At 32.9% G+C, this 14,078-nt stretch overlaps 1 protein-coding gene across 3 annotated transcripts in view; it reads left to right on the forward strand.

Annotated features, from left to right (window-relative positions):
- LOC117108985 (PHD finger protein 21A-like) overlaps positions 1-14,078 on the forward strand; it is a 40,768-nt gene that overhangs the window by 12,138 nt on the left and 14,552 nt on the right. For all 3 annotated transcript variants that reach the window (XM_033251199.1, XM_033251200.1, XM_033251202.1), the window contains exons 4-9: positions 47-103; positions 1,299-1,389; positions 4,181-4,383; positions 11,431-11,553; positions 11,888-12,031; positions 12,593-12,650. In XM_033251199.1, coding sequence (XP_033107090.1) covers positions 47-103; positions 1,299-1,389; positions 4,181-4,383; positions 11,431-11,553; positions 11,888-12,031; positions 12,593-12,650 — 676 coding nt within the window. The remainder of the gene's footprint in view (positions 1-46; positions 104-1,298; positions 1,390-4,180; positions 4,384-11,430; positions 11,554-11,887; positions 12,032-12,592; positions 12,651-14,078) is intronic.

Genomic DNA, 14,078 nt, shown 5'->3' on the forward strand with positions numbered 1-14,078 from the left:
TTGCTGATGAATTTAAAGTTGTTTTTAATTTATGTGTCTTTTGCAGAAATGGGTCGTGCAGGACCTGCGAAATGAGCTTGTGAAACACGAGGAAGCTTCAGTTGTAAGTAATCCGGGCAAAATAAATGAATAAAATTATGAAGATTGAATATATAATCAAAAATAATACTAATAGTAATTGAGTTATATATCACAAGAATACTATAATGTTGTAGTACCAGATAGAAATAATGAAAATTAATGTGATTTATTGTGTGCTGCATGTACTGTACATACCCAAATAGGTACACAAGGCTCAGTATAATTATGATAATTGTGGAAATCGAAGAAAGGGGTAGATAAATTTGTTAGTGTCTGTGTAGTGTTTGGTTGAACTAGGAAACTTAAGGTCACGTGTTGAGCAAACTGTTAAGGTAGAAAAACAACAAAAATACATATACATCAAAGTTTAATCAAATTAAGTGAATTCTCAATGGTTCATGACACAACGGTAGTAGAGCCGAGGGCTTGTTCTGAGGTGGAATCTACCGGAACCCAGCATACTTCTATCAAGAGTGCCTGGGTGTGACAGCGACGTTTCAACAGCAGCGGGTAGAGCCCTTTTCTGGACACCTGTACCGATTGTGCACATGCATTTCAGAAATCTTTTTAGTTTAAATAGTCAAAATTATTTACTACAGTACTTGTTGTTATTTGTTGTAAAGCGCTTTGAGACTTTTTCCTGGGAGTGCACTATAAAAGAATAGAGTAGTTGTTGTTGTAATTAAAACCCCCTCAGTGATATAATTACAATATTGATTTGCTCATTTTCAAAGAACGGATATGGTATCAACTTTAAATCAAAAGATGTTCCCAGTAATTTATACCAAGTTTAGTCAATGCAGAATTTGATTACTGGCTGATTTAATTTGTCTATACAAATAATATAACAAATTGTTTATATTGATTAATTGAAAAATATTATAAAATTAATAGGAATGCTAATATTCAATTTTTATTAGTTTTACCTTCATACAGTGATCAAAGATAAAGAAAATAACATACACATTTTATATTACATTGTACAATTGAACTTGCCTAAGTCAAATAAAAAATGACATTGAAAAATTGTTTGAATTAGATAAAATGCGACTTCATATCATTAATTAATGGAAAACACAATAATTATTCGAGTTAAGCAATGCAAACTTAGGCGAGTTTAACTGTAGTCCCTCACAATACAGTATTCGCATTTTTCATCAAATTTAAAAGAACATCCAATGATCCATGTTTAATAGTTAATACTTTTCGTTTCACAGAAAATGGGAGCTCCTACTGTACATCCTTCTAGGCCACTAACATCTAGGAGTAATAACCAGCAACAGACTGTACAGGTGCCAAAACTAACAGGTAAGCTACAATTGCAACCCGTCGGTCATCTCGGATTTCCAAAACTTAAAGGAATTTCTCAATGGGTGTCATAATTGTGGCCAACAATTTCATACGTTTATTAAACTTTACTGATAATTTAAAAAATGCATTTAGCTGTTCATATTTTTGTTATACCTTTAATGGGAAATTCTTAAAGGGCACTTATATACCAGAAATGTATCAGTTGTGATGTCGAGTTCAGTGGCTAAAAGGTAAGGCAGGAGCACCGCTAACTACAGCCTTAAAAAAGGCGCTGGTTTCAGCCACTTCAGGAGGTCCAGTGTATCCATCTGGCTCGTGTGCACTTTAAAGAACCCATTACATCTTTCGGAGGAATAGAGGGTTTCAGCACAATGACTCTGTGAGTTGTGGGTTATTTTCCTACCTTTACCTCGTCAGGCAAGCTATAATTTAATAATAATAAATAATAATTTATTCACTGATATTGTGCAAATTCCATTAAAGATGTTGAAATGCGCATTACAATAAAATAGACAAGAATGCAAGTTTACAATTTAAAAGAGGAAGTAAAAATTATGGGAAGCTAAAATTCAACAACATACTAAAAGTCAATCAAATTGCATCACAATAAAAGTTAAATAATAAATTTCAAATTGGCAAGGAACATCACACGTAAATTTCACGGTAATCAGATCTCCAACAAGGTGTTAAAAATATCAATTAAAAGAAATAATAAAAAGATGAATTTTGCTTGCTTTCCTGATTTCCATCAGTAGAGCATTCCATAGTTTAGGGGCTGGATGTTCAAAGCATGGTCACCTAAAGTGACTTTAGTGCAACAACTAGGTTAGCTCAAGATTGTGTTGTCCTTACAACAGCAACATTTCCAAGAGTTTTGCATTCAGGAAACAAAATTGCTTTTTTTTTTTTTGGTTTTTTATTGAGACTGAAATATAAACATATGTTTCATAAATATCAATAAGTAGGAATTTATGATACCACATGCCATTATAGTGTAGTCTCCATTCTACTTTTATGGTCCTGAAATTGCTGTAAGGTCACCTAAGTTTCAGTTCTGGGCATGTGCAGGTTAGCCCTGGGTGGGTCTAGACCAGACCTTGGTGAATTCAAATGTTCTAATGTTATTTACACTTTGCTAATTCTGATTTTATTTTTTTTTTTTTATTTTTTTTTTTTTTAGTTTTTGTGCAAACATAGAGCTATTGTATTTGGGATTTGGTTTGACAGTTCGCCCACTTCGGGTTCTTGTTGGCTGAATCTGTGTTGGTTTTTGTGGTAGTTCTTCACGAGCTTGAGTTTGCATTTGTGGTTTTGGGTTGTGTATCGGCTCTGTGTCCTGGAATTGTAATGGTATATAAAGAGCTTTTTGTATAGGCTTGTTTTCTGTTACAGGAAGCAGATATTTTCTGTTTCTTCTTATTTGCGTTTCACCGGTATCGACCATATATGATCTTGGCTGTTCCAGAATCTTGCTGATCGTTCCCAGGCGATCATGTCCTTTCTGTGTTCTTATTCGAACTGTCTGGTTTTGTTGTAGCGGTGGGAGCGCGCTTGCCTGTGCTTTTTTGTCATAGTAGCGCTTTGTGCAAATTCCATTAAAGATGTTGAAATGTGCAGTGCATTACAATAAAATAGACAAGAATACAAATTTACAATTTAAAAGAGGAAGTAAAAATTATGGGAAGCTAAAATTCAACAACATACTAAAAGTCAATCAAATTGCATCACAATAAAAGTTAAATAATAAAATTCAAATTGGCAAGGAACATCACACGTAAATTTCACGGTAATCAGATCTCCAACAAGGTGTTAAAAATATCAATTAAAAGAAATAATAAAAAGATGAATTTTTCTTGCTTTCCTGATTTCCATTAGTAGAGCATTCCATACAGTAGTTTAGGGGCTGGATGTTCAAAGCATGGTCACCTAAAGTGACTTTAGTGCAACAACTAGGTTAGCTCAAGATTGTGTTGTCCTTACAACAGCAACATTTCCAAGAGTTTTGCATTCAGGAAACAAAATTGCTTTTTTTTTTTTTGGTTTTTTATTGAGACTGAAATATAAACATATGTTTCATAAATATCAATAAGTAGGAATTTATGATACCACATGCCATTATAGTGTAGTCTCCATTCTACTTATGGTTCTGAAATTGCTGTAAGGTCACCTAAGTTTCAGTTCTGGGCATGTGCAGGTTAGCCCTGGATGGGTCTAGACCAGACCTTGGTGAATTCAAATGTTCTAATGTTATTTACACTTTGCTAATTCTGATTTAGTTGTACATTTAAAGTTTGTAAAATATTAGTGTTCAGAAGTTGTCCAGATTACTATCCCTAAACAAGTTTCTGAGAAAGCTGAAATTGAAAACTGTTAATAGTTTTTAGAATGTTTAACATCATCAAGTGGTTGTAATTTTAAATGCACCCTTAGATATTATGCACTACAGTGCACCTTCCTATTCAAGAACCCTCTAATTCAAAGACCACTTTTTCAAAGAACGAATTACAATCTTCCATATTTTAACGCAAAGTAAACCCTCAATTTGGTGCCCGAACCCCACGACCACCTCAGTTTTTCAGGTCATAAGGTGGTCTTGAATTTTAAGCTAAACAGATTTTGCCCTTGCTTATGTCACTTTCGACTATAGATTATCTACGCCTCTACAATAATTGGCGCATGTGTAGTAGAACAGAGATAATTTAATACACCAAATGCAAGGTAGAATACAATTTTCTTTTTATATATTTATAAAATACTAACTACAATTATTTTTTCTCTACATCTTTAGGCTCATTTAAACTGGTGTCACCTTCGCCTAGTAGTGGTCAACGTTCAAGCCATCATACGTCCAGCAGTCACCATACATCTCACTATTCAAACCCGTCCAGAATGTCCATCATGACGAACAGCCCCATTAAGGTACCTACGTTCACAACAGTCAGGCTGTCGTCTGGTAGTAATAAGAGGGCATCAAGTCCAACAGTTATTCAGGTGAGTTGCAACGTCGATTTTGTCTTATCACTCGTGGTACCATGTTTCTATACCACCTAAAGTATAGTTTACTACAACAAAGAATATAAAAAGTGAAGAGGCCAAAGACTATTTCGAAAATGTAGTATGTGCATTTATACTGGATGGAATTCGCCATACACACACTGTGCTCTGGTTGTCTAATAGCATTGTGCCTACGTAAGATGTTAACAGCATCCATATCTAAAAATGTATCCCTATTATAACTGTCGCCCTTTATGAAGGAATTGTATCATGGAAAACAAACCGTGCTAGGTACTACTGGGTAATTAAAAAGAATCAGAAAGAAGCGAGCATCCTCTCGTAGCTGCGTATAAGGGCCTATTGTTTGCTTACTCTCAAAACAAGCATACTATGCCCTTTATCTTGTCTATACTTGAAGTGGTTTGGCAAAGTAGAAATGATTTGGTTTCCCAACTTCATGGTCACTGTTTCAATCCTTCGCTGTGCATTGCACTTGTGTCCTTGAGCAAGGTACTTAGCTACATTGCTTCAATCCACCCAGCTGTATCAATGTGAGTAACCTGCGGTGGACTAGCATCCCACCAAGGGGGAGCATCACACTCGTCTGCTTCACGTTACAGAAACTTGGGGTAAGCTCCAGCCCCTATGGGCCCAGCAAGGATTTACTTGCTTGTTAGTTAAAGCTAGTGATCACCACTGTAGTAGGTGTTATTTATGTTCGTGGTTCTATTCTATTAAGCTCTCAATGAAATTACAGGTTCTACCCATATACCAAGTGTGAAGAGATGTTTAACCTGGTGGTCTTGTGTTTAACAGTGGTTCATGTTATATAAGAATTAAAATAAAGTTGAATTAAAATATTCAAGTAAAGGACATAACAGCTAGTGTGACTGAATTTTGGAGATGTGGTAGGTATTTAAAAAGGTCGACAAGAATCCACTCGGGCTGCGTTCAACAATCAGCGGACAATGTTGCATCTCAAGCAATCACACAGAGCGGAAGTGTATTTGTTGGGCCAACAAATTTGCATACAGCCAGCTATGAAACCAAAAGGTTTTTTAATTTTGCGAATGAACTTAATTCTAGAATGCTTATGTGGTTGTGGTGGTTGAGCAGTATGGGTTATAACAGACTTTTACAGGTTATAGCAGACCTTTTTGGAAAGATGATTAAGCACTGTACAACATATTCCATGTGCAAATTCAACAACACTACTCTATGTTTAAAAAGGACAGAGAAGTATCAGCTGATGTACCTCACACATTGCCACCAAGGGTAGTGCTGAACTTACAGATGCATGGGTCCCCAGGGACTAAAACCTAATTTAATTGTTAATGAAATACCAACCAAGGAATTACTTTACCTAAAAGTAAAAATTATCAAAAAACCCTCTACGTATAAACAGGCATACATTGTTTTACCAATCTGACAAGAGCCTGTTGGTTATGGATTTCAGATGACTAGAGATGATTATTAGATGAGAGTGTATTGATCAACAGAATAAAAATATGTTATGTGTACATTACAAAAATATCAAGAAAACAATTACAACATTAAAAAACTAAATTGTATTATTAAAGACATACTCATAATATGCTAAAACATACCATCACAGTTTTATTTTTTGATTGTTAGTTTGCTCATTCTAAAAATTGTTGAATTATTCAATTATCCATATTGGTAATGTGATCACAGGATGCACAACATTCCTTAAAATGATGATTAGGAAATTCCACTGTAGAGGTTGCCCTCCTTAATTATCACATTACTCTGTCGATAAATGTTTGGTAATGTTTTTTGAATTGATATCACTGTTCTCCCGATGCCAGTTTAGATGTCATCAATTTATACCGGTAATAATAAATAGCCAACCAGTAAAAATTATGTGTTAGTTAAAGAAACAACTTTACTAAGCCTTGCATTGGAGAACACTGGATATGAAGATGAATATTAATGATTGTGGATTATATTTTGTTCATTATATGTACATAAAAAATTCAGTATACATAATACATCCAGTGTAGCTCAGTGGTTAAGATGCTTGCCTTCTAATGCCAGAGTCCTAGGTTCAGGACTTTTCCTCATAACTAAATACAACTCCACTCCCTAAGCCTCAATAAGAGACTTAATTTATAAAGCATCATTCCATCTTATAAGTGACGAGTACTTGTTGGATGTGAAGGTTAAAAAAATTAATTACAAAAACAAAAAAAAACAAGCAAACAGTAACTAATACTGAATGTATATGATTTGGTCAAACTGAAATTTAACCAGTTTTATGACATATACTGTAAAGTTTATGAAAGAACAAAAAAAAAACAAAAAAACAGCAGGCTGTCCAAGAAAAGGATAATGGAGCAGTGGTAGATTTAGCATACTGTACATTTGGATGGGAGTTAAAACAGGAATCTGACAAACTGTTGGGAAACCAGCTCAGTTGCTAGGTCCCATTGGTCAGTGTCCATGCGTCAAAACGTTCTGGCCACACCACTCTCTCTCCTGGTTATGTTTTTAAATATTAAAAAAAAAAGGAAAAAAAAAGAGACAAGCTATTAAATTCAGTCTACTGCTTTACAAATAAGAGTATTAGTGTTAAGTCAAGATCCTGTTTATATTGAGTATGTTTATTTTGGTTGCTATTTGCAACTGTGAATATTAATAATCAGGTCTAAATTTAAATGATGTAGTTGAGTATTGTAATCACACATGTGAATATGAATGTGAATTTGTGAAATATATCAAAATGGAGTACATGATGTGAGCCACCAGGTGTAATTCATACTGTTTAAAAATGAGTCTGTCTGAGGCAACATTTTTGCATTACAATAGTCATTGCTACCTACTCAATTTCTTTGTGGTTTATACAATAACTGTACATTTGTGTGTATATAATTAATTTTATTGTGTGTTAACTAATGATAGTTGCTCTATAACTGACCCAAAATTTCAAGTGCCTCTTAAGACAAAGTAGTTCAGTTTGTATAAAAATCAAAATAATCAATCAAAATTGATAATTATCAATTAATAATTGAATATCATGATGAGCTATAGATTTTAAATATATTATGAAATACTTAATTAAAAATATTCATATTCATGGTGACAGTTTAGATTTCATGTACTTAATTAAATGAATATTCATCATTTAGTGTAAAATTTTCATTGAATATTTAATCATTATGAATATTCATAATATAATATCTACATATGTTGATATCATTTGAACATCAAGACTAGTTTCTCAAGGTTGTACTATATTAATATATCCGTTCGATGTTATGACAAAAAACAGCCAAACAACTGCTGCAGAAATAATGTTGATGCATGATGTTCAACTATTCTCAACTATAACATTTTAAATTAATAGAACACCAGTGATGTTTTTTTTTTTAACATTTTCATGAGAATTATAGTCATCATTATCATCTTCATAAATGTTACAGTCGTCTCCTTCTTGATTGTTGTATTGTCACAATCATCATGATTTACTGTATAATGTACAGAACAATTATATAACATAGTTACTACAGAATGATTTCATGTGTTGCACCAGTAAAGAATATAATAGAAATTGTATAAACTTATAACTAATTAACATGATGTTATAAATGTTGTCACTGGCATATGGCTGGCTATATGTTTGCGGTAATTATGATTTATGACGATGATGATAAAATTGATGATATCAAATGATATAAATCAAAAAATCAAGTCACCATAGAAAAAATTTTATTTTTTAGTCACAAACATTTTAATAGTTATATATAATATTTTTTTAAGCTCAGTCAAAGATGTATTGTCCCTTAAAAATGACAAAAAAAAATCATTAAAAAAAAACAATTTTAAAGTTAATGTGCTCAAATTATTAACTTGAGCATTAAATTCTTGAATTTAATAAAAAAAATGTTTACCCTGGTTTTTAACCTGTATAATTATAACAAAAATAACTAGACTTACTATGTCTGTTTAAACAACAGAACATGTAGGGCTTTTCCCCATTGCTTTAATGAGAAGTGAAGTTAAAAGTGAACAAAAAGAAAAGTCGTTAAAAGGTATAAAGTAAGAAAAAAACAAAAAAAATAAAAACAAAAAACCAAGTTCACTGCGACGTTATTAGTGAGACTTGAACTGTGGCTGCAATGGTAGTAGCGAGGTACATCGTGACTCGTAACCATTGCACGGCATAGAAAATAAATCAGAACAAAAACAATGGCTAAAACACTTACATTTTCTATGTTCAAGTTGTAATTTTTATGTTACATCAAAAAGTTTATTTCAAAGATGATTTTTTTTGGGTTTTTTTCCCCATATACTGGTACAGTGTGACATCATATGCTTAAGAAAGTGACAGAAAATGACAATTAATGATATAGTGTACACAGAGCTTGTATGTGTATTGCAGCATAGTGTGCATGACATGTACATTGATATGAATTGATAAATTATACTGTAGAGGGCACTATTCAGTGTGGTACAACATCATTTATGTACAGTACATGATTCAGTTGTAGTAGTATTTGTATTAATAACTACAGGTAGTTATTAAAATTAACCATATGAAGTTTCATTAAGTTTGAATATCTGTAAAGTATGGTACAGTATGTACAGATTTGAGTAGGTCTTAACAAAAGATCTTAAAAGTATCAATTCTATTTAATTTTTTTTATTGAAATAATTTTAGAATATATTAATCAATTTATTTTACTTGCAAATTATATATTAATTTTGTTTTGCATCATTAAGTCACAATGCATGGACATTAAAAATATACATTGCCTTGTATAAGACTAGTAAAATAGAAACAAGCTAATTAACGTTATTAATTTTGTATAGTTTATATAAATTTCATATTCATATCTATAGAAACAATCCACTTAAAAATATAACATGCTCATGCTAAATTTAGCCAGATTTATTATATTTAGCTGAAAAATTAGTGAACGGTGGGAAATAGGCAAATAACATTGTGAATTAAAGTGATGACGTCGTTGACTTATAATATTAATAGCAGCTATAAGTCCTTAATTAATATTGTTAAGTATTTTTATTTTTTATTAAATGAGAATGTCCTATTTTTGGTTGACATGTGAGTAAAGTGCAATTTTGTATTGTTAATATGTATTTCTGTAAATTTATTTTTTGATAATCTATGATATATGATAATTAGAAGCCTGTGTACTGTGGAGTGCTCTATACATATCAGATAACATTAATGTTGCAATGTCAAGAATTATGATGAGAACAGTTCTATGCTGCGTACAAATGTATTTTTAATGTTAGAAGTTTAGTAGAACAAATTGATATCGTAGATGGAAATATATGCATTTGCACATTGTAACATTAATTTTTATGTGAAGAGCTAACGTGAGTTTGTCAGATATGCAGAGTAATAAAGTATAGTAAGATTTTACTTTAGCATTTACAATGACAGACTAGATATTCCACGCTTGCTTTTAAAGCATGGAAATTGGTGGCAAGCCTCCCTAGTGTAATCGTGACATTATCAACATCATTTGTAATATCGTGTACATCATCCAATATAGAACTGTGTTCTCGGCTTATACTAACACACATATACACACACACACCTAATGACATCAAGTGTGACATTTACACATATCTGCTTAATTATCTGGTTCATTTGGACAAAGAGAAGCGAGCGGAATGTATCGTCGGACAGGTTACTCAGCAGACAAATACCGCTTGGATTCTATTTCTGTAATCCGATAGACGAGGGAGTTCTCTCCGTCTGAGGAGGAAGGAGCAAGTCACCTTGTTGAAGGAGTGCATTACCTTGTTGTGGATGCATGCAACATTGCTATCACCGTTTCTCTAAGTGTATTGGGAATTAAAGCCGTGCACAATCAGTGGAGTTCTACCTGTAATGTCTGAAATTTTACGAAGACTATATGCATGATGAACAGAGTATAGTATGATTGCAACTGGCTAGTCGTCTTGCCTCCAACGAGAATGCTTAGATAATGAAGCTCCTTGCAGTATGTTAGATATTCCGATGTTAGTTGTTAAATATTACCATTGTCTGTAATGTATAGTAGCTTTATGTTATATAACTATAATTTTGTGGCTCTTCACCTGTACTTCCTACTATAATTTCCTACCGTATTTATGTACAATACCTCAAGTAAATTTTACCCACTGTTTTTGACAATTTTTTTTTATCAGTTTTACCAAATCTTATTGCAGTATTACCATGTTTATTAGTCCTGGTGACTGAATATCCAGGGATTGCAATATTTAAGGGATTATTTTTTTGAATAGTATTCATTCATGGGTATAGTTTTATTGGGTATATGTAATGGTCAGATTAGATAAGATAATATTTATTTGTCCAAAAATTGCTTTGGAAATTTAATTTCCATTGTCACAAGAAAATCGATGGGTTGTTCAATAAGATGTTTCAACAAAACTGATAGTACTGATAACCATTTAATTACCAATTATGCTAAAATACTAAAACACAAAGTAACTATTTTCAGTTTGAATTTAAAAAAAAAAACAGAAAAAAATGTGTATTTGGCACATTATTCTATTGCAAAAATTTCAATTAGTTTTCTATTTTCATTTCCCTTATCCAGGATAATTGACCAGGTGCTAATTAATGTGGTAGTGCTGTACATGTTTTTTTGGGATATTGATGTGTCCACTAGATTTTGTGTTTGAGATGTGCAAGTCAAATATTTGAATGCATGATGGGAAGGAAATTCATGAAAATGATTCATGAAATCATTAGTGCTTCTCATGTAACTGAAATTGTATGGATTATTAAGAAATGACAGTTAAGCGAAAGAAGAAGCAGGGTGCCTGCAGGTGTATGTTGTAATGTTAGTAAAAGATGGCCAACTATATGAAAAAATGTATAATGATGTTTCTTGTTCTTTAGTTCAAGAGGTTATCATCACCTATAGATTTTACATCTGTAGAAATCATCATATCATATATCTCACCAATAAGATTGCAAATACAGAAATTATAAACAAAATTATCCTGATATTTTTTATGTTTTATTCTTCATAATTTTTACAGGATCCTTACAAGTCGGTGGCATCTAATCTACATACTGCAAAGAAGATACTGCGACAGCAACAACAGCAACAACAAGCGGCACAAGAAGCTTCAACAAAGAAAGCAGACACTCCAGAGTCCCAGGTAGTATTTTATTATACTATTTGCACAGTATAAACAGTGCATTATATTGTAAACAGATAATTGTATGTTAATTTATGCCACCTTTTATCATGTTATCAATATGACTTCGTTAAGCCAAGACATGATTAAGTATCTAATTTTTTAGTGATTTAAATTAAAAAGATTTTAAAATGCGTGGTTTACAATGAAGGCAAATTAAACATAAATCCTCCTTCATATTAGCACTTTATTATGTGGCCTGATGTTTTGACTTTTTTTAAGGATGCAGTAGATTGTATACAATAATGAATTCTTACTAGTACGCACACATTTTAATATGATTGGAACTTTTCAGAAGATTGATTTTATGGCTGCATTGGACTTGATTACTCCCCTGATGGCCGAAAAACTGCAAAGAAAACGCTCAGAACGAAAAAGACGTACCACAGCAAACCCACAGTTCAGCAATTATGCCAAATATGAGCAAGGGGTTGTTTTAGTAAGTGATTCATCTGTCCTGTTTTCATACATTTTATGAATTATTGTTATGAAATGAAATGAAAACTTGCATTTTTTCTTTAGTTTTGTGGGACCAACTTAGCCACATAGCTTAGGTAGTAGAGAGAAAAATTATGATATACAGCTATTGGGATCAAATGTCAATGAGGATAATACATTTACCATAGTGTTCACTGATAAGTTTGACTACAGTATCAAACAAACTCCAAAGAAATTAATACAAGCCTTTGTGATTCTATATTTTGAACTTTCTTTCTTCCTAAATCATAAATTTATATGCATGAAAGTATTTTTATCATCTTAATTAGCCAGGTACATACTTACAATTTTGTTTGTCTGACATCACAGACTAAGTTTGATCAGACTAATATAGTATATGTTTGTTTCTTTAAATCCATTGTCTTTTCCCATGTTTTTTGGATGTCAAACAATGACCTACTTATCAGTGTCTAATATCTGGCTACATGAAAGAATACTCTCATGATTAAGTTTTTGTATGCTTTTATGTATTTTTTCATTATATATATTTGTTTTTTATTAGCGCCGTAAGTCAGATGGTTTAGTAGAGAATGGCATGCCAACTGACAAAAGAAGACGTGGTGAGTATTTAAGTTGTCAGAGAAGCAAGACTTGTGATTTGTTAACTACCAAAAATATGGCTTGAACAGTGAGAAAATTTAACTTAAAATATGTGAAAGAGAAAAAAAATGATTGAATATATATGAGTCATGCTTGTAGGAATACATACATACAAGAGTTGTATGCTTACTAATCTGGTAGAAAATAACATGCCAGATCATGCCCTATGACCTTCTCACTATTACTATGGTCACTGGATAAAGCTGGTTTTCACTAGGCAAATTTATTTGTGTGAATCGAAACTTTCGGTTTGCTACCTGACCTGTGATTGGTTGTGGTTGAAACAGTTTCAACTACTGATTTTGCTGAAGCGAAAAACTCTGATAGAAATGTGAATGCGCATGCACATGAAACGACACTTCCAATTTGTGCGAATAAATTTGCCTACTGTAAAACCGGCTTCAAACGCCTATTGGCTCCCTTTACCAAGTACCCATTTATGGCGGAAAGGACACCGTAGTAAAGTGTCCTTGCAAAGGGCACAACATAAATTAATGGTAAGAATTTTGACCTATGACTTTGAGGTTGTGAGCCACCTTCGCACCAATCGCTGCCATACATGAATGGATGTTAAAGTCACATGTCTTGCTTAAAGGTACACTCGCATTAAACGTGATTTGTAACCTTAGTGTTGTAATGTTCGTGTGAATGCTCCTTTAATCCAACAGTTCTGAGTTTTTTTATTCCATGATAATTGAAATGGCAAATAATTGAAATTTCTTTTTATATTTTATGTATTACTGTCGATATAATTAGTGTTGTGTGCATGGCTGTTTATCACATGTTGCCCCTCAGCCGAACTAAAATTAGAAAAGCATGACACTGGGCGTGTTTCTGCAGAATAAATTTAATGGTTAAATTCCTTGGGAACGCGTTTCTAGTGAAAAGTGCAACTAATAAAAACATAGTAATGAGAGCATTGGCAGGTGGGCGGAGCTTACAATGGCGATCACCAACGGAAGTTGAAGTTGACCTTACTTCCTTCGAGCTACAGTGCATGCTGCGAAAGAAGTAAACAACACACCGCGAAAGTATGAAAAAATTATGGTAAAGCCTGTCATCCTGTTGGTTTATTTTTTTTCTTTGCGGACGAGCGATCAAACCAACGAAGAGATCAATTTGGGTCATGGCGCATTGCAGCTGAAAAGTGAACCACAAAACGTGTTTTCTGAACGCATATCCTATAACGAATACGTGTTAAAACATGTGTTTTTAGAACGCATTCGTAACCATGTTTTTTGGCCCGTCCCTGCTGGGGGAAAAATTATGTTTTTTAATAACCGTTTAAAAACGTGTTTTTTTGCTCAGCAGAATCAGGTGCTGTGAGTGACAGCTTATGATTGTCAATATGATTGGCAAGTTTTTATGGGGTGGGGGTGTCACTTTAA

This window comes from Anneissia japonica, unplaced genomic scaffold, assembly GCF_011630105.1.
Source record: "Anneissia japonica isolate Jap-2015-1 unplaced genomic scaffold, ASM1163010v1 scaffold987_len1640505_cov201, whole genome shotgun sequence".
In the NCBI taxonomy this organism is placed as follows: Eukaryota; Metazoa; Echinodermata; class Crinoidea; order Comatulida; family Comatulidae; genus Anneissia; species Anneissia japonica.